This window comes from Sitophilus oryzae, unplaced genomic scaffold, assembly GCF_002938485.1.
Source record: "Sitophilus oryzae breed Bouriz unplaced genomic scaffold, Soryzae_2.0 scaffold_926_pilon_pilon, whole genome shotgun sequence".
In the NCBI taxonomy this organism is placed as follows: domain Eukaryota; kingdom Metazoa; phylum Arthropoda; class Insecta; order Coleoptera; family Curculionidae; genus Sitophilus; species Sitophilus oryzae.
In genome coordinates, this window is record NW_022147557.1 from 1,502,143 (window position 1) to 1,524,444 (window position 22,302).

Genomic DNA, 22,302 nt, shown 5'->3' on the forward strand with positions numbered 1-22,302 from the left:
CTATATTCGCGTTGCAAAAGTCCTGAGGTACCTCTCCGCTTTCCCATATGACATCGAAGAGAGCCTTAAGGTGGCGAATAAGTTCTTTACTTGTACACTTATAGATTTCCGCCGGGATCGCGTCACAGCCAGCTGATTTGTTGTTTTTGAGCTGTTTTATGGATGCCAGTATTTCCTGTGCTGTTATTGGGGTAGGTCTAATACATCGAGGCTGTTATACTGAGGTATTGTGTTTAGTGCTTCTATATTGGGGTTGTTTTCTTGGTTAAGGATATGGGTGTAATGCTCTTTCCAGCTGTTTCTAATTTGCTCTTCCTCTTTTAGAAGTTCGCCATTTTGTGCCATGATTAGGTATTTACCTACTGATAGACGACAGTAAAACATGGTGCCCGGCCCCCCTAATATGTATCTATAAATTGGGCTAAAAATGGCGCACTAAAAAGCATATTCTACGTTACTTTTTATTTGGCCCCCCCTAAAATAAATTTCTGTATCCACCCCTGAGTCCGCGCTATTCTGATTTGTAGCATTCCTTTAAATCGTATTTCTATTCGTCCTGTATCAAGTTAGACTTTTGCAATTTTCATGTGAAGCTGACGATATTAAGATTGGGGGGAGTTTCACATTGTAGGGGTTAATAAACATTAATAAACAAATCTATGCTGGTAACCGTAGTAAAACCAAACTGCATTCCATTTAATAAAGCCTATTATATACTTAAATTTTTAAGACTAACCTGTTCTTCCAGGTATGATATCCGATGAGTCAATCGAATGTTGTCAGATTTCAGGCCGTCCTTCATTCTTTGAGCCTCGTCGGCTCGTTCTTTGACGTGCTCAAGTTCTGATCGCAACGCTGCCACTTCTTGAGATGCCGTATTGGATACTGGAGGACTAGGGTTGCCATTTTCGGTGATTTTCCTTAAAATTACTAACTGAGCTGGATCGGGAGCTGCAGCTAGTAGTCTGGCAAGTTCGTCGCGTGTTTTGGTTAAAACAATTTTTCCATTAACTTCAATCAATCTGAATACAAAAAAACATTAAAATGCCATTAGAATATGTTTATTAACTTCAATATAGTAATGAAAAATATACGTAATAACCAATTTTAGGATATTTTTTTTAAGAATTACTACTTAACAAAAACTGATATGAAGCGTTTTTGTTACAGTAAATCACTTTGTATTTGTTTATTTTTATGTATCTAGTTTTTACATAAAATAAATTATTTAACTTTTATATCTAACGGAGTACTTAAATTGTAATATTAATATTCAAATATATGCAACCAATCCTTTACTCAAACATATTCTATAATCTTGTTTTTTAGGTCCCGACAATCATGAAATGTATCCATTAAGAAACCCCCATTTGCATGTTGAGTTATAATTTGAAGAAGCTTTCTAATAACGCTTCAATATATTTCAGTCTTAAAAAAAGCGGGTTTCTTTAAAGTAGCTTTTGTAATTTAATCTGACGATTTAGATTTCTTTAGTACGAATTAGCATTTATTTTTATTATTATTACTTCTTCTATTTATTTTATTACCGCTGAATTAGAGAAAAGAGATAAGAATACCTTTCTAATATAGACATAATGATAATGAATTTAATTAATAAAAATCTTAATCTTGCAAGGCATTTTTTACGTGATCTTAACTCCCAGAACTAACTAAAATTGACGATGTGCCCCTAACATTTTAAAATAAATTCTTTTTGATCAGACCTAACAAAGAACGGTCACGGCGGGTACACATTACAGGTGGACACCGGATATATGGGTGAGAAGGTACGACTATTAAACCCAACTGCCATTAAAAAAGCATAATGGTACCTACGCTAACGATATCTATGAGTTAAAATAAGATTACAACGTAGGGGATAATACATTCTTTTAAAGGGAATGGGCTAATGGTGTAGGTATTCTTAACTGAATTCTCAAAATTTGGGAGATTTGTAATATTGATAGCGATCGGCTAAAATATTTTTTAAGATTGTATTATACTTATTTCCGGATTTTGACGATACTTGATACTAATTTAGTTATTTGAAATAAAATGTATTTTTAATAATTTTAGTTATAGTCTACCACCACTATTACTAGGAAAAATCCACTGAACAAATAAATAATAATAATAATAAATGACACATTGACACAATTCAAAAAAAATTACGTCATTAAAATTACTATATTAATACATGGACATACAGAACACAAAAAAGGCGTATAAATAAAATTTTACAATAGGAAGATTGTAAATGGATATAATCATTGAAGAGTCATAAAATATTAAATACTAGACTCTTAACCAGTGTGTGAGATGATCAAAAATTTAAAATTCAAAATTGTTCATGATTAACCATCAACAAAAAGGTCGTTTACCGCATTTAGGGCTCTCTTCAGTAAGTATGATTTCAGAGCAAAATACGGGAAAGAATAAAAGCGACTTGATATTCAAAAGCAGGATATTCCAAGGCAAGATGATTGTACATTTTTGGCATTGTACAGTATTGAGCCTTTAACTAGTTCTGAGCTCGGGGTTGGCAGATAAAGATCGTGCTCCGCATTCCTAGGTGGGTAGTTGTGATATGGCCTTTCGGGAATAGCAGATATGTGCTTGCGGATTAAGCAAACGGATTCAAAAATGAATAAAGAAGGAAGAGTCAGTATTTTGAAATTTTTAAAGAAATTCTGGCAGTGAGTTCTACTGTTCAGTCCCATTAAATATCGAACTGCTCTCTTTTGAAGTTTGAAAATACGATCAAATTTTGTCGCGCAGCAAGTACCCCAGAATGGAAGGGCATAACGGAGATGCGACTCCAAAAAGGGCATAATGACTATTCTAGAGGTTGATAAGTTAAGTTCCTTAGAAACTGGCCTTAGAGCAAAACAGGCAGCGCTTAGTTTCTTTGAAAAAGCTTCGAAAAAAATAAACTTAAAAGATAAAAAGAAAATATAAATAGGAAACCATTTATAAAAAAAAGTAGAGAACAGTTGTTATATTCAAATTCTTATTACAATGCTTTCAATTATCGCTCTCACACAATCATCGCCGTAGTACTATATATTTTATAATCGTACCGGCAGAACAAATCTGAAAAAGCACTCCCACGCCGATTATTTCGAACATGCGAATTTTACAAGTCATTGTTTTAGCCCACAAAAAAGTTTTGTAGAGAACTGTTAGAACAATAAACCTCGCCGCTTAATCTTTCTTTAGCAATAATTAATTTGTCTTGTGTGCGATTAGAATCGTTTGCGTAAGTACCGCTAGTCGGGAAATTCAGATCGAGGTTGCTTAACAATGAGTTATGCGTAGAAGTTAGAATCTGGCAGAGGAAGTGAGGGTAATTTGAAATACTGTTGGTAATTTGCCTTAATTGTAGGAGGGAACTAATAGAGCAGTATAAGCAAAAATCAGTAGATCTCAAACACTAAAGTAACGTACAACGAACAAGTAGACAGAAAAGACATTCTAATAAATAGTCTCGCATCGCAAGATAACGGCCTGCGTGCGGGACTTAATATCTTACCGCTACTTTACGACAAGTCGTGTTTATATACTCTGCGCTGTGCTCGACATATTGTGGAAACGACCCAAGCTCACCTGATGATGAGGTAGGGCCCCGAAACCGGTAGTGAGAGCAGGTTGATCCACATTATGTCGAACACAGCGTGGAATTAATTTCTATATTAGCAGTTCAAGGCAAGAATCTCTTATATAATTTTATTATATACCTAAAAACTGCAAGAAATTTAATTTCTATTAAACAGAAAAGATAAGTTAAAACCTCTATTTCTTCTCGCACGTTTTTTAATTGCTTCCATTTTTGAAAATTTTTGTATTCCTTTTAGTTATTTGGGATTTAAATGGAAGTAGTTTGGATATGGCGTTTGTTGCCTCAGCCTAAATATCTGTTGGTAATTAACTTATTTCGTTTTGAGCCAGTTCTGGCTTCTGGCTCCAATTCAATCAGCTTGTTTATTTATTTAATACCTATGGAAGAAACTCAATCATCAAACTCAAATCCAGTATGCCAATTTATCTAAAGAAGAAAACATTCGACCAATGTGACTACCAGTCATGACCTATGTATGCAAAACCTGGACACTTAAAACGGACATCATAAGAAAACTGCAAGTCGCAAAACACCCAGTAGAACGAAGTACGCCCAAAATAATGAAAAAAGATCGTATAAGAATAGAGTGGATACGACAAAAAAGCCAGGTAATTGATGTCATCCACAGAATCAAATCCATCAAGTGGCAATGGGCAGGACACCTGGCAAGAACGACATTAAAAATTACAGAATGATACCCACGAGGAATTAAAAACCCTAGAAGAAGACCAAACCTGGGATGGGACCATGATATTAGAAAATTATCAGGGATAACTTGGGCCCGCATAGCCATCAATATACAACAATGGGCCCAACTACAAAGAGGGTATCTAAATATGTGAGGGATGCTACACCATAACTGTAAATGGTTGAATAAGCCGAAAATTATGATGGTGATGATAACTATGAAGCAAAAATCAGAAGAAAAGATCAAATGAATCTAAAGGAAAATTTGAATTAAATAGAGAGCCAGAAGATCAGGGAACTGTATGTCTTTTCTGCGCAGGATAATTTAGTGAATATACAAGGGCAGAATAGAGAGTTTAGTGCCTCACATGTGAATCAAGATTGCACTGTTATTGTGCCAGATATGACGCCTGAACATACACTAGCTCTGGTCACTTTATTTCCATGGTCTGTACTGTAATGCATAAAAAAGAGATAAATATATACGACCAGCTGACAGACCGAGTGACAGACAGAGAGACAAAATAAAAAGTTGCATACAGTGTTGCCCGTTCCTACGAGAATTAAAATAATAAATGAAGATAATATTTCTATGCTATTCGATCATGCTCATTTCTGTTAGACAGTTCTTTCCACTCTGACTGCTCCACGAAGAACTTACTCCAGAGGAAGTAAAACCGGAAACACTTCTCTGAAAAGGAGAGAGTAAGGAAACCAAGAAACAACCTGACTCATCTCCATCAAAGGGCAAGAGAGGGAGCGAGAACCTCTCACCTCTTCTCCGACAGGGAGAGAAAAAAGCCAGGATGGAAAGCCGTTCAACACCGGGAGGGAAGCAGGGACGTATCACCAGCTTTGCCGCTATTGCTGGAAAAGTGAAAATGGCGGTGCTGCCAAAGTATTTGCCAGAGGTTGCTCTGACCACCGACCAGCAAACGTCTCTAGAAGAGGCTGTACTGGACGAAGTGGTGGCGATCGGATCGCAACACAACGATCTACAAAATGTGGGTCAGCTGCGTTTTTCGGGGATACACTTTTGGCTGGGCATGATCCTCATAGATTGTGTATCTCAAGAATCGGCGAATTGGTTGGTGGATATCGCACCTAAGCTTAAAAATTGGCATGGGCCGGAACTGGTTGCAGTGAAGGGAGAAAACATCTCTAAAGGGGCGGCTATCACGGTCTTTCTGCCGAGGAGCAAGGGGAAAGACACCACCTACCTACTGAACCTTATCCAGGTCAGAACTTCAATGTAAGGACATCGAGTTGGCGAGTCATCAACTCGAGGGAGGAGGGTCATGGTCAGGTTTTCATAATAGGAATTGGCCTCAAATCCAAGTAGGCAATAGGGAAAGAGAGACATATCCTCTATTATAGATACGGGACAACACCAGTATCCGGTCTAAGGAGAGACCAAGTTAAAGAGGTGGAGAAAATGGAGACAGATCCTCCAGCCTCCACCTCACTGGTTCCTCAGCTGGAGGCAAGCTCGTCGACTGTGAAGAGTGGCACGGAGGGCCAAACTCCAACCGTGGAAGGGTGTGTACCCTCGGAGGAAAAACTGTTGTCAGAGGAGTCTGTTGTCGGAGGAGAACTGTTGTCAGAGCTGTCCCCTCTACAACAGGGGTATGATGGGTTATAGACTGTGTGATGATTCAAGGAAGGGGGGCGCAATAGATCTTTAAGGTCGCAGTGATTAACCCCCCTCTTACTCATGAGTAAATTAAGTTCCAACCTTAGATGCAACATTTTTCGTAAACACCTACTTTTGCGGTTTCAAGTTTTGATGCAAAATATGCCGTCAATAATCCATAGAGGAGAAATGTATTAACCTAACTTTTATATCTCTTTAATGCATTTAATTTTTCATTTGAGCTGTTTATTCCACTGTTTTATTTACCCCTTTTAATATTAAGATTTTTGGAACTTTTTTCATGAGCGATAAAATCCATTTAAATTGTTTTAAATACTTTGAAATTTTCCTATGACATGGTGTAGATCTAAGGCACATTTAATTTTTTGCAATTTCTTTTGAAACTACTATTCCGAAATACCTTCACCTCCTCTACTACAAAATATAGATTATAAAAAAGTTAGGTGCGTTTTTGTAAAATTTAAGCACGTACAAATACTGAAAAATTGTAAGAAAATATTCTTTCATGTGTCAAAAATGTTTCACTATAATTCGCTTTTGGTTACTCATCGTAAAAAGAAAAATTTCCAAAAAAATATGCCCATTTTCAATAAATTAATGTATTTTTTATTTACTTCAATTAATTGAAACTTATTTTATAGAGATATCGAGTCTTTATTGACATTTCCGTTTGTTTAAATAATCCAAATAAAACAAAACAATATAAACAAACATAACTTCTGCCTTACCTGTCATCTTTATGTAAGTCAGTTTCCTCCAAAGCCCATTCTATCCAAAGTCCAGGTACTTTCTCCTTAGGCCCAAAAGCAAACTTAGGACTCTTGACGTCGTAATCTAGTCTAATAGCCTTTATTATCACATATTGGTCACCATCCACGCAGCTATAATATCAAAAGAGTGCTATTGAGACAAATCTTTTATTTAAAATATAAAATTGATATTAATATACACCGATTAGACCGTTACATTTTTGACTGTTACATTTACATGTCGTAATGTTGCCACATTTCGTTAGAATAACACTTGAATCAAAAATTTTAATATTCATAGTATATATAACAAAGAAACTTTCCATTTAATAAGTAGGAATACAATCTAATTTGATTATTAAAATTTTATTTCTGTAATTGGAAAAATGAAGAGATATATATTGCTTCATTTGCACTGGTGTAATACATTAACATAAATTTAGTATTGCTCATGAACCTGGCAACATGGAGAGTACGTCAGCTTGTAAAAGAAGTGAACAATAATTGCTTGACCACGATCAATAGACTATTTATACTAATTTTTTATTACCTATGCATTATGACAAAAAAAACTTTGTAGGTTATGCGTTTCAGAGTAGTGTAGTAAAAGTGTACCTACTATTTTTATTAATATAAATTTAAATACCTGTACAAAGTGTTCGCCTCAGCTGAATTCCTATTAGATTCTTCTATACATAACTGAAGAGCTCTCGTCTCTTCCAGTAATGTTAGTAGATTAAGTTCTTCTCTGCCTAGTTGATATTCTAGTTCAGCCTGCTGAATTCGAACATCAATGTTGCTACAAAACGATTATATTTTAGAAAATACCAACAAAAATATAAAGAAACGTACTCTGTAATGTCCAGTCTTTCTAAAGCCATTTTTAAATTCTTAATTGCTAATCTTTTGTTGTCGATATCAGTCTTTAATCTTCCTAGTCTATCTTCAGCCTGTTTCTTTTCTACTTCTGTTAGTTCCCTATTATTTGTACAGTTACTATTATTATTGTTGTTGTTACCTAAAAATTATTGAAGAGTTTTATATGGTAAATATATAAAACAAATAAAACTAATTATGATACACCGATAGTCTGGTTTTTTGACCGTGAGAATAAAGAATTGAATAAGTTTTTCTTGGTTTTGTTTATTATTAATCAAATGTGTATTAATGCTTGTGTCATTAATTACCCTCATAATACCTGCTTATTACAAAACGTAGTCTTATAGAGTTAATGGCCGTTACAACAAACATTGTACCAAAAATATTACTTAGTAATAATGGAAACGAATTGATTTTACCAAGAATAGTCGTTTTGATTATTTGGTCTTATAAAAAGTACAATCATATTTTTATTTTATTTTGGCAAACAGTAGGAAAAATTGAAAAACTATAAAAGGAAGCAGAAGAATAACGATTTTATATAAGCCGCATTAGCTGCTGGGCCATTTAGCGGCATTGATCAAATTAAAGTTAAATTAAACTATATTAATGAACCCAAACCCGATGCCCTAATAAATTGGAACAAAGAATGTAGGTTATTAGCATCAATAACGGAAGCCAGATCGCCATTCAGACCAAATGATTGTCTTAAGTTATTGAAGGAGGGACATTCTATTAGGAGGTGATACACTGTTAATTGGTTGCCACAATGAGAGCAGTTAGGCGGGGGGTCGCCCTTTAAAAAGAAAGAATGGGAGAAATGGCAGTGACCCAACCTGAGCCGATTCCAAATGACTTCCTCACTTCTGGACAGAGACCGAGCTACAGAATCTTGAAAGAATTGAGGTTTACATTCATATAGCTTATTTGAATCTCCTGTTACTTCCCACTCTGCCTGGATACCACTTTTTATTGTGGACATACGTAGAAATTTAAGTTCAGAGATAGAAAATGCAAGCGGTATAAAATCTCCATTATTTGCCGCAGTCTTAGCAATCTTATCAGCATCTTCATTACCTCTTATACCCACATGGCTAGAAATCCATACTAGATCCATAGTTGAACCTTTAGATATTGAAAAGTGATGCAAGTCGAGCGATTTAACGGCTAGAGGATGTTTTGGTGATAATTCGTTTAGGCTTTGTAATGCATTTAGGGAATCTGAACATATTACCCATTTGGAAGGAGGTAGGTTGGAGATTATTCTTAGTGATTCCTTAATAGCAAAAAGTTCGGCAGAAAGGATGCTGGTGGTAGGAAGTAACCGATATTTATAAAACATATTGTTATGTAATACGGCGCATCCTGCTGCCTGGGAGAATTTGGAACCGTCCGTGTATATTATATTATCTGGAGATAGATCTTGAATAATACCGTAAAATGACGATTTTATTAAAGATGGAGGGGTGCTTTTTTGTCTAGTTTGATGAGTGCATTATTCATTGATGGGGCAATTAATTCCCAGGGAGGAGTGGTGACATTTCGAAGTGGCATGCATTCAGGAATAGTGATGTGATCTTTGCAAAAATTGGAAAAAATTTGCCCTGGACTATCGGATCTAGAATTAAGTATAATGTTTGGAGAAACAAGTGGTCGAAAAAAGGAACTATACGTTGGGATAAATGGTTTGAATTTAAGTGACATAGCTTATTGAAATAGCAAATTGAGCCGATGGTACTTAAGAGGCATTATACCCCGTATTTAAAAGGTATTATAAGCTGTGTAAACTAGTAATAGGACTAGTACGGAATGCTCCAGAAAAGTATAAAAGGAATTTAGTAGTAGTAAGTACACTTTACTAGCAGCAAAAACTTTTATGTATAATGCAAATTCTCCCAAAAGTTAACAAAATGTTTTTTTTTCCTTTGTAAAAACTATCCGGGAACATACTGTATATTATTCGCTAGTACATTCAGAATACTTGAAATTATAGCAAAAGATAACGCAAGACAAAATTATTAAAACATTGTATGTGATAATATGCACCTGTAAATTAATTTCAGGCTATCAATTTCAGAGAAAGTCTGTAGTTATGTACTTAAAATATTTACAGATATCGTATAACCTTTTAATAAGTAAGGAAATATTATTATGTAATTTAGAAATAAAGTTGTTTAATATATGAAGAGATTTGCAGTGAATATGCATGCTGTATTTAGAATCCTCTGAGACAAAACAATTTGAAATCCTTTATAATGTTTATTTATTAACTTTATATATCTTTTAATTTTTTGTGTCTTCTTAGCAGGTTTATTATCGGTTACAATCTTTGGAAAAGCGCCTCAACTTAATATCATAGTTCAATAAATTTATAGACTAAACAATTAAGCAAATATTCATTCACATATTTACCACATAGTTATATTATTTTTTACTACTTGAAAAGATTTTATCGTAAAGCAATAATAATTAAATCAAGTCTGTAGTGTCTAGACATAATTAATCTTTATATTTCCACTAAATTATAAACAGGATTGCCTTTACAAGAGGAAAAACTTTTTTATTATTGACATTTTAAGAAATAGGCATTCTTCATAAAAATTTTGCTTGTTTTAACCATTTTAGAATTTTTTTTCAGTTTTTTTTCTAAATTTCTATACAGTTTTAGAGAAAATTAAGGAAAACCTGAAAATATGGTTGAAATTTTTTGAATATATGATTGAATTCCAGTTCTAAAAATCAAAATAATAAAAAAATAATGGTAATACCTATAATATAAATGGGTAAATGGTAATATAACTTCGTTTTCGTTCTTTGATAGATTGTTATTCACAGAATTTTAATGAACCTAAAGTTTTTTTGTTGTTTTAAAATGATAAAGAAGCACAACATTTATTTAGTTCAATGCTACGGAAGGGGTGATGATAGTTATTGGAAAATATGATACTTACAATAATATGACATTATTGGGGATTAGCCATTTTAGAACAAGCAAATTTTTTTATGAAGAATGCATTTTTCATCGATAAAATTTCAATAATAAAAAACTTTTCCTTTTGTAAAGGCAATCCGGGGACATGCTGTAAGATAATAAACTAATTACTCATTCATTTTTTGGGTGCATTTATCAAATAAATAGTGCATGCACTGAAGAAAACTTTTATAAGCCTAGTAAAAGAAGTAAAAAATACCAAGTCAGAAAAATAGTTAAAGCTTTAGTAACAAACTACCTTTTATTTATCAATGAATCGCCCCTTATTTTTTTTGCATTTATTTTGAAACACCCTGTATAATGTGCTATACAGGATGAGTCTTAAATAAGTGCAAATATTTTTAGGGATAGTATACTTCCACCCCAGAAACACGTCTATTAAATAAATTATAATATAGATTAAATTTACAACAAAGAAAACCCAGAAAAAATCCTCTGGTTCTCAAAATTGATAGTCCGGTCAAATTAGACCAAAAAATAAGTGTAAAGGTACTTCAATTTACAACAAGCTGAAATTAAAAATAACAGTTTAAAATTCCGATTCATTCCGGTGCTTGAAAAAAAAATTATGCGAGGTCAAAAGTCAAAAATCTAAAAAAAAAATGTTTTTTCGCGATTTTCAGCAAAACGGTAAGTTTTATTATAAAATTACCTTAGACAAAAATTATAGATCAAAAAATAAAATTCTCTATAAAAAATGTATCAATACTTTTTTTCCTTAGAATCACTGTTTCTGAGATATAACGAGTCAAAGAGTTATAATCGTCACAATATGAACACGTTTCCACGCCACATATGAGGTTGTGTACTTAGCGCGTTTTTTTAACATGGTTTTTCCAGTATCAGTAGGCCTATTCCACATGTCTATTATGATTCTGTTTAATTGAGAACTATTGCAGAATAAAAGATATAATAAGTATTGAAAATTATAAAAGCGATTTAAATAAAAAAATTGCAACACACAAAGGCTTGCGCCAAGGTTGTTGCATCTCCCCTACTCTCTTTAAAATATACGTTGCAGTCGCTTTAAAAAATTGGAAAAGAAAGATCCGTGGTATGGGCATAGAGTTTGACAATGAATGTTTGTTCACACTTCAATTCGCAGACGATCAACTAATAGTTGCCAATGACAAAGACGATATGCAATATATGCTAAGAAAACTTATTGAAGAATACGGAGAATGGGGCTTGACAGTTAACATAGCCAAAACAAAATATCTATGTATAGGCGCACAAGAAGGAAACTTGAACTTGGACAAAGGACACGAAATTAAGCAGTGTCAAGAGTATGAGTACCTGGGAATTACATTTGCTAACACTGGAACTGACGGCAGAGAAATAGAGAAAAGGATTATCAACGCGAAAAAAATAATCGGATGTCTAAATGGAATCTTATGGAGCAAATCAATAACAAAGCGAAGAAAATTCAATATATATGAAACCATGATAAAGAGCAACCTCCTGTATGGAGCAGAAACATGGAGAATAACTGAGAGATACAAGAAGAGGATAGAGGCCGTAGAAATGGATGTCATTCGAAGATCAATGGGAATTTCAAGACAACAACGAATAAGAAATAATACCATAAAACAACAAATGGGTATAGAAGGTACGATAACACAGGATATAGAGAAAAAGCAGCTGATCTGGTACGGACATGTAGAGTGAATGAAGGACACTAGATGGCCCAAGAAAATAATCAATTGGCAACCAAAGGGCAGAAGAAAACAATAATAAATAGAACAGGCTAACAAAATAGAACAGGCTGGAAATTGGGTATCGGACAACGTAGAAAAACGTTCTAAACCGACTAATATATATAAATAAAAAATAGAAATTTACTAGTCTGATTCATAACCTTCAAATACTTCTTCTTGTTGTTCTTCTTGATCTTTGTCTTGTTCGTTTTCTTCATCCTAGATGTAAGTAAATTGCGTCAATAGTGCTGTATCGCATGTTTCTTCGTTGGTATCAAACGAATCCTCTACTATTGGTGATTCAACATTAGAACATGACCGGCCTTGACAATTTGTACATACCAAAGAACAAAACAGTCCAAGCAGTTTCGCAAAGAGTCAAAATCATGTACTATTTTACACGCAATAACTGGCTGTGATATGACGTCTGCATTTTACAGGAGGGGTAAAACAACAATCTTTAAAATGTTTGAAAACAAGACTTAGTTCAATGTGCTGGAGTTTTCAACAAAAGTAATTCAAGTCAACAAGATATTACCACCTCCTGGATTCGATTTCTTCTTTCTACGTACGGAGCTCCCAAAAAAAACCTGCTTAGATAAGTATCGATATGCATGTTTCGTTTAAAACACTCGAAATAAAAAACAGTTGCAATTAGCTTGTCTTCCTTCAACCTCAGTTGCTGCTCATGAACATCTTTTCCGGATATGTTACCAAGTTATCAGCTAGACCCAAAAGACTGGGGTTGGAAGTTAGTTTACAATACAAATTGTCAAGGCCCGTCATCTTCTAATGTTGAATCACCAATAGTAGAGGATTCGTTTGATATCAACGAAGAAACATGCGATATATTACTATTGACAATATTTACTTACATCCAGGATGAAGAAAACGAACAAGATGAAGATCAAGAAGAAGAACAACAACAACAAGAAGATCAGACTAGTAAAGTTCTAATTTTAATAGGTATTTCCATTCCTTTTATAATTTCTAATCCTTACTAATATCTTTTATTCTGCAATAATTTTCAGGTTTTCAATTAAACAAAATCACAATAGACATGTGGAATAGGCCTACTGGGGAACCGACGTTAAAAAAATGTATATACACAATATAAAGTACACTACCTCATAGGTGGCGTGGAAACATGTGCATATTATGACTATTACAACTCTTTGACTTGTTATATCTCAGAAACAGTGGCTCTATGGAAAAAAACTGTTGATACATTTTTATAGAGAATTTTATGATCTATAATTTTTGTCTGGGTAATTTTATGATAAAACTTACCGTTTTGCTGAAAATCGCGAAAAAATTGTTATTTTCGAGATTTTTGATTTTGACCTCGCATAAATTGTTTTCCAGGCACCTGAATGATTCGGAATTTTAAAATGTTATTTTTAGTTATGTTTTAAACAATTACACGCATTTTGAGCTTGTTGTAAATTTCTGTACCGTCGAATGTCTAAATTGACCGAGCTATTAAGTACCTATCATTTTTTAAGCAAGATTTCATTTTTTGTTATTTTTAAAGTAAAATAACACAGTTATTTTGGAATGTACTAGCCCTGAAAATATTTGAACTTATTTAAGACTTACCCTGTATAATGCTACTATAAACGTTTTTGTTCTCATAGGATTTATAGTCATCACTTTTTCAATTAAAATATAACTGTATTTTGTTTATTTATTTAAGTTGATTTAGTGTGATCCCTTTCAAAGAAATAGGCTAATGTATAATATCTGTGGTACTTAATATTAATTTAGGGGACTTACCATTCAAAATGGCATTTAGTCTTAATCCTGGCACGGTAAGCTGACCTTTTAAGCTTTGAATTATATTCTCCTTATCCCTAAGCGCGTTTCTTAAATTCTCCAGTTCTTTGGCGGCCATTTCTTTTGGTATAGATCGTATTGAAGAATTTAAAGATATCGGACTAACTTTTTTTCTGCGCGGTGTACTGGAAAGGGACACTTCTATACTGGCCATCTGAAAATAAAAATTGCTATTAATATTATTTATAAATAATGTACTAATTTATGACTAACAAATTGTTTACTTATATTATACATATTTCCGGAAAATATTAAACAATTGTTAAACTGAATTATAGCTATTGAATGTTTAGATGATCTAATACATATACCTACTTAGATATTACCTATAGGGTGTCCATAAGGGGGAATACAGGGTGAGTCTCCAATACGTGCAAATATTTTTAGGGGTAGTATATTTCGACCCCAGAAACATGTCTATGCTTTTTTTTCGCCAAAAAAATTGAAAATTTACGGATTTTTTTTTTAATATTTAGTTAAAAAACATAATATCTTCATAATATAGCAATATAGGTATACTCTGTTTTTTTCTCAGGTAAGATTTCGACAGACGATGACAGAAAAAAAGCAGATGACCTCCATACCAATCCATTTATTTTACTAAAAAAAGTTTCTAATATTTTTTAAGTTAACTATGGATGGGTTTATATATAAATCCGTCATGCGTCATCTCTTGTTGTTTTTAACCAGTTTTATTGGTTTATTTCAAAAATGACAGATCATATTTCAATATTATTGGTTTAACGGAACGATAAACGACAAATGGACGCCGATGCGTATGAACTCGACTTAAGATTTTTGAGAGTTGTCAAACTCTTGCCAAATTATAGGTTATAATTTTGTGTCAAATTATGTCAAATAGAAATGATAAATATTTTGAATTTTGGACTGTGTTATTACGTGTGTTACGTGTTTTTTTAAAATTAAGTGGAGAAAAACTTAAAGGGGAAATTCAACACTTAATTAGACCATAGTTTAGAGTTAATATTCGGTGCCCAGAGACAGAAAGTTGTATTACCCACAAATAAAATCTGTATACCATCTTGTATATGATATCAAAAACTGGAGTACCTAAAATAGCAGCACACGATAGGTAAATAATAATCATAATATTGAGTAATTATACATATATAAATGTAACAATAAATGCAGAAAGTTGCTTGAGCTTGAAACACGGCTTGAGAGCAGGAATTTATTTTATATCTTTTTTTGCTGTGGTGTTTTGTAAAATACACCCTTGCTTGTTTTGTATTAACAGATACTGTAATTGTTTTTAATAAAATAACTCGATTAGATTTTTTTAATTTTATAGTTTTTTTCAAAATATTTTGAAGTAATCACTTGTCACTCAAACTTTAAATATATTTTCTGCTATACATTCCAATTGTACCAACTTATTTCTTTGTAAAATAAAATAAACTACTTTGAAAATAAAATGACAGACATATCTATCACTATCAAGGATCTTGTCGTTGGACAGACTATAGTAGATTAAATTTACAAGAAAGAAAGCCCAAAAAAGAACCAGTGGTTAAAATTTAAGCGAAAAAAATATTCTTTTTAATTTTTAAAGTAAAATATCTCGTTAATTTGGACTTATTTAAAAAACCGTAAAGTGAAAATAATTTCTTTTATCGAGATCTACTAATCATGAAAATATTTGTCCTTATTTAGGACTAACCCTGTTTATCAAATTTGCAGCCTATTAAATGAGACACCAGACATATTAAATAGTTTCATTAAAACATGTTTCTTGCATATGTCAAAAACAGATTTTATATAGCATTTTGCACAATTAAATTAACTATTATAGAAGCTTAAACTTAATTTAAAATTTACACGAAAATTTTTACAGGATGAGTCAAAATTAATACTGAACCTTCATAATATATACGGGCAACTTAGTTGCTTATTTTATATAGAACACTACTATTCTTTACTGTTCGGAAACATAAAGGACGTTGTAGGACACATGAAGAAATAAAAAATTAACATTTTTTTATTACGGGGGGTTTTTGAAATTTTTTAACAGTTTCGCAGATATTACAAAGCTAAAATTTAACAAAGATTTAGATAAAAATTTGTAGTTGAAGAGGCCGTATATAATAGAGTAGTTCAAATATCTGCAAAAGCTCTATATACAGGGTGTTCCGTTAAAGAAAACAAAAGAAAATTTATATTAACAATTTTGATATTTTGATCCACCAAAACAATTTTCGATTACAATTTACAAACAACCAAACTTATATAGAATCATCTATTATTGTTCATAATTTTTGAGATGTATGAAAATTTTGTGTTTATGAATAAAACTCAGCCCTTACCAATGACTTTTAATGAAAAATAATCCATATAGCAATAAAAAAATTAATCAGTTGCAGAAATAAACAAAATGGTATTTTTTGGTTCCTGAAACGAAATTAAGATTTAAAATTTTAATGGCCAAAAAGCATAAAAAACAAGAAAACTGATAATTTTAATATTCCTTGTTGCCACGTCTAGCTCTTATGCAAGTTTCTATCCGCACTGGCATGCTTCTTATTAAATTATCCACGTTGTCTTGGGGTATGTATTCTGCTAATCCTGCATCAATAAGCTGTACGAGATTTCCTGGATTGTTTCGACGAGCTCTAACCCTTCTTTTGAGCTAGTCCCACAAGTGTTCGATAGGGTTTAGATCTGGTAAATAGGCAGGCCAGTCCAAAACTATGACACCTTCCTTTTCAAGATATTATCTCGTCACTATGTTGGTATGGAGAGGTGCACTATCGTGCATGAAGTTAAAATTATCCCCAATTGCAGCTCTCCAAAGACTAACGATTGGTTCTAGCACCAAATCAACATATCTCCGACCCGTTAAAATTTGTTGAAGCGGTAACAGTGGAGTTTTTGCTCCCATTATAATACCTCCCCAGAACATTACAGTTCCTCCTTTATATCTTGGTACAGATTTGGCAGCCTGAAGTCTCGCTCGTCTTCCTGGAGCTCTGAGAACCCGAATTCGATGGTTATCTGATCTTAGGCCAATTCTGGTCTCATCTGAAAAAAGAACATTTTTCCAATTCTCAGTTGTCCAGTTTTGATGTTGAAGGCGTCAATTTAGCCGGTAAATTTTATTTTGCCGAGATAACTGTGGGATCCGTAACTCTCTCCTACTGTAAAACCCTCGTGCACGAAGCCTTTTTCTTATGGTTTCAACTGAAACGTTCACACTTGTAGCTGCCAGAAGTTGTCTTTGTAGCTCTGGATGAGAAACATTGTTGTTCAGTCGTGACTCTTTGATGACTTTGTAGCCTATCCTTGTGTATTCCTAATTCCAAGTATCTGCCATATGTTTTCGATACAACACCCTGGGTAACGCCTACTATCTCTGCTACGTCTTTCTGGAGCATTCTTTGTTCGGTGAGAGGAATAATTCTTCCCCTCTGTACAGCTGTTAATCCAACATATGGCATTTTTTATTTTTTTTTTACATTAAATGAAAATTACCGGACAATCGTGATTTTACTACTGAACACAAAATTCAAAAGAAAATAAATCGCAGCAGTCGTTTATTCTTTATTATAATGTCTATTTACAACAAAAAGCCTTATCTTAAAGTTGTATACCATTTTTTATATTTGCAAGAAATTTAGTCAGAAATAAAGAGTGATTCCGTATAAGTTTGGTTGTGTGTATGTTTAAATAGGTAAGCTTATTACTATACCAATAGATGATTAGACGCACTGTTGTAGGACTCTGCATAATATATAAAGCTTCATTCAAAACCTTAAAATTAGTGGTTTCAATTAACCAAAAAGTTCAGAACGTCAAAATTATTGGTAGTAATTCTCAATTAGAAGAAAAAGTTAACAAACTTTTAAATTTTGCCATCAATTATATGTCAAAATTTGCGAGAAATGATATTTTGGTCTTTAATTATCTTCCGCCAAGAGAAATTGTGTTTGGAAACAAAAAATTTATTCTTTTATAAGCTAATTATTAGGTTTTCTAAATGGATACACTGACTATCGCAAGCTGTTGCTGGAATATTCTATTAATTTAATGGTGCGTTTAGACTTGAGCACGCACGCACTGATCCTCTGCGAATGCTCAAGTGTAAACGGCTGTGCGCGCACGCTCACTCTGGATCTGTCTGTGCGCGAGCAGCCGCGAACGTGAGCCGTCTGGTGTCGGTTTTTGGTGGGTGCTCAAAGGGATTTTATGTGTGCGCGAACGCTCAGTTTGCACCGGCAATTTGTTTTGTCTGCATTCGTGCGTGCGTGTGTGATTTTTTTTCGTTTTCTTTATTAAAATTATCGAGAGGATCAATGATTCTTCGTTATCATTAATTGAAGAATATGAAAAGTTGCCTATATTATGGCATGTTAAACATTCTTTGTATTATTAAAAAATCAAAAAAAAAAAAACGCATGGCAAGATCTTGTAAATAAAATTAATATTGAATATGTCGATATTAATGAAATTGCTATTTTAAAATTTGTATCTTTTGTTCGTAATTTTTGGTGTTATTAAATTTTGTAAATACTCTAAGTCGGGTCTGGTCATTCTTGTAAAATTTTTGAACTGATCATAGCCCTCCTCAGATACTAAGTTGTTGCAGTAAATTATATCGATTTCTAAAAATTTGGGTTTGCCACCAGCGACGATGTTTTCGATTTTTCTCCTTTTTAATAATTAAGCTGTGCATAACAATGACTGCAGCCTCGACTATTTCTTGATCGTCCATTATTTTCGCCAACACAACTCTGCTGTGCGCGCACAAATGGATCAATTCATTCGCCGAAAAATAAGTTTTTAATTTGAACGGATCCGAAAGCGCGAACGAATGCCCTAAATTTCTAAGCAACCTATAAACGCACCATTAGCTGTATTTTTTTAGACATTGCGAATGATCGTAAATTTCTAAGCATAACGTATAATTGAACCACTAATTTCGTTCTGAATGAGCTTACAGAATTAATATTTAGAACTAAAAATACACGTAAGACCTATATTCGGATAAAGACATAAAAACACACCTACTCAATTAAAATTTCTAAAAATCCTCCGGATATTATTAAAGAAAATTCATTACGAGAAATGCAATATACTTGTTTCGAAGATTCCAATCGTAAATGCTTCGTTTATTATGTTGTAAAGAATATAACGATATCTGGATGCGTATAAAGCTATATGCATATGTAAATTGGAAATTTGATAGCACCTTGCCCTGAAACGAGTTCGGGTGATCGTAGGATTAAAGCAGACTTGTGGTCTGAAGATTTTACCTACGTCTTCTTCTCTGAACGAGTGTGACAATTTATAGATCTGTTGGTAATAAATTAGTGATACTTTGTAAAGAAATACCTCTAATCCCATGAAAAACATAGAATGTAAAAAAATGCCAAGTCTCGCAACACAACTCTTCCACTATAAAAAGTTATGAGATCTCATGTAAAACCAAGTCAGTTTGTTTTATTTAGTCTCTCTTTATGCACATATTCAACAATTTTGTTACAAATTGTTAGTTTCCATATTAGTCATCTTTATTTCTGTAATTATTATAATGACTTGGCAATTGCAATTCTCTACTAATTAAAAAACTTTATTCTTAAGGGCACTGTTTAGATTTACTTAGTAATCGAAATGATAGATTATTACAGTTAGGGGTTAGAACTTTTGGTGTTACAACAGCAAAATAAAACACTAAATCACCACAATACACCAAGACACTTGGTTAGCAAAATGCACGTCCAATGCAAAAGTAAAATGTTTTTGTGTATTGTGGTGATTTTTAGTTTTATTTCGCTTATAGATTATTCTTTTATAATTATAGTGTTGTGCAATTGCCGAGTCATTATAATTATTACAAAAATAAAGATGACTAATATTGATACTAACAATTTATAAGAAAATTGTTGAATAGGTGCCTTACAGAGATCTCACAACTTTTTATAGTGGAAGAATTGTGTTGCGAGGCATTTTTTTACATTTTATGTTATTGATGGGGGGATCTCATTTCTCTTTGGAGGTTATCCTCCTATTTTTTTTTTCTCGGGTAATACAGGGTGGCGCACCTCATTCGCTTCGGTTGATTATACGAAAACGGAAAGATGCAGAAACAAAATATTTTATGGCTGTATGTGGGGAGGTAATGTGCACAATTTAAAATTAATTTGAAATATACAGGGTGTTTCAGAACTAAGATCCATACCAATGTTATATTTTTTCTTATGAAACACCCGGTATTTTATTTAATTTTTGGATTCATGGGACCAAAAAAAGGAATTTATAATAGGGATTAAATATGTTTAAAATCTTTGGTTTTTGAGATATTTAAAGATACTTAAATATGCATGCTGAATAAAAATGAAAATTATTATTGCTTCCTTAAATTTATACAGTGGTACCAAAAATTACTGATTTATTTTAAGGATATATTTTATATAAAAACTTTGTTATTTCAAAGGCAACACTATGTATTTTTTTAAATAAGTCGAAGCAGATTTTAATGCTCTTTCAAACTATGTTAGTGGTTCCTATACCTATCTGGCTCAGATTTTGAATAAAAAGCGATTTTCCAATAAAATTGTATTCAAGATGGCTGGTGTCACCATGACAATTTTCTAGTGACAGTTAGTAGCTATTTTCAAAATCGACATTAGTTTATAGACTTTATTTAAATTTATAACAGGTTATTTTTGTTTAATTTGCTTACAATAAGGTTAATTAGTACGTATTTATTATTTTATCAAGAAAAATGAAGCAGTATCTGCTAGCGGAAGGAATGGATATTTTACTAGAACTTAGTGATTTTATTTTGTGAGGACAATTGGTTGCCGGCCTGAAGAGTTTATGCTCAAAGTTATCCAAATAAGAATTTTTTTGACAAGCGTTCCTTTGAAAAGCTACTTTTCCTATTTCGCAGAGCTGATAGTGTGGTATATGAAAAACCTATTAGACAAAAACCTAAAAACCTGTCGTTGGAAGTGAAGAAAATGAATTTGCCTTAATTGGTTCTTTTCAGAAAATCAAATATATCCACAAGTCATCGTAATATAAACCAAAGAACTACTTCTTTATTTTTCTTGATGAAATAATAAATACTTACTTATTAAACTAGTGTAGGTAAATTAAATAAAAGTAAACTGTTTGGTTTGGTTTGGTTTGGTTTGGTTTGGTTGTGAAATACTTTAATTTTATACAATTAGTTTTTTTTTATTTTTTACACATCCCAACGATACTTGTTATTAGTATTGTTGAATTTGTGTAAAAAAATAAGATTTAATAATTAAATTTAATTATATTTTTAAATATATATATATATATATATATATATATATATATATATATATATATATATATATATATATATATATATATATATATATAACCTATAAGCGGTTTATATAGCTTATATATATATATATATATATATATATATATATATATATATATATATATATATATATATATATATATATATTTTAGAGTAAAATTCAATAAATACGCTCATTTAAAAAGCCCGCGCTTCGATCCATTTAAAACAAGCCCAATAGATGGCGCTACTTCTGTAGGACCATTTTTCAGTATGGCAGAGTCCATTTTTATTTCTAGCTAGGTATATTCTTAGAGTTTAACTGACAACATTAGCAGAAGTTTCAGTTATATTGCTGAATAGCATTCCCAAAAATCAGAAATTCGTAGACATAGCATTCGGTACACCAACATTTCGATACAATCCGCGCAGATCTTCAGCTGTACCGTATGTACCGTACAGAGAAGATTTATGGAATAGATTAGAGTGTCTCGGATACCATCCGATGGGTACCCAGGCGGGGGTTCCACGGTTTACGAGGAGATACGGTTTTGCGGGTGGGTGGTTTTGTTTTCTTTCTGTCTGTTTGCATCGCGAACGGAAAAGTGGTACCGGGCACTGAACACGACGCCTCGGGATAAGCCGGTGTGAAATGGACTGTTGTAGGAGATAACTTGCGTGTATTGTTCGATGTATCGTACTAATAAATCGTCGGATATATCACATTATATAGTATATTAGTTGTAGTTTCAGTGTGGTTTTATATCAACAATGCAGACATTTTGATTTTTATCTCTGTTAAATGTATATTTTTTGATATTTCGTTCTTACACATATTTTTTTCAAGTTTTTCATTATTCACTAAAACTGTACAAGTAACTTCATCGTT

The 22,302-nt window shown here is 32.7% G+C and overlaps 1 protein-coding gene across 1 annotated transcript in view; it reads right to left on the reverse strand.

The window, feature by feature from the left end:
* Positions 1–22,302, reverse strand: part of LOC115890795 — a 143,259-nt gene that overhangs the window by 5,624 nt on the left and 115,333 nt on the right. The window contains exons 4-8 of the mRNA XM_030911138.1: positions 14,054–14,267; positions 7,562–7,727; positions 7,356–7,508; positions 6,689–6,841; positions 737–1,022 (exon numbers count right to left, since the gene is read on the reverse strand). Coding sequence (XP_030766998.1) covers positions 737–1,022; positions 6,689–6,841; positions 7,356–7,508; positions 7,562–7,727; positions 14,054–14,267 — 972 coding nt within the window. The remainder of the gene's footprint in view (positions 1–736; positions 1,023–6,688; positions 6,842–7,355; positions 7,509–7,561; positions 7,728–14,053; positions 14,268–22,302) is intronic.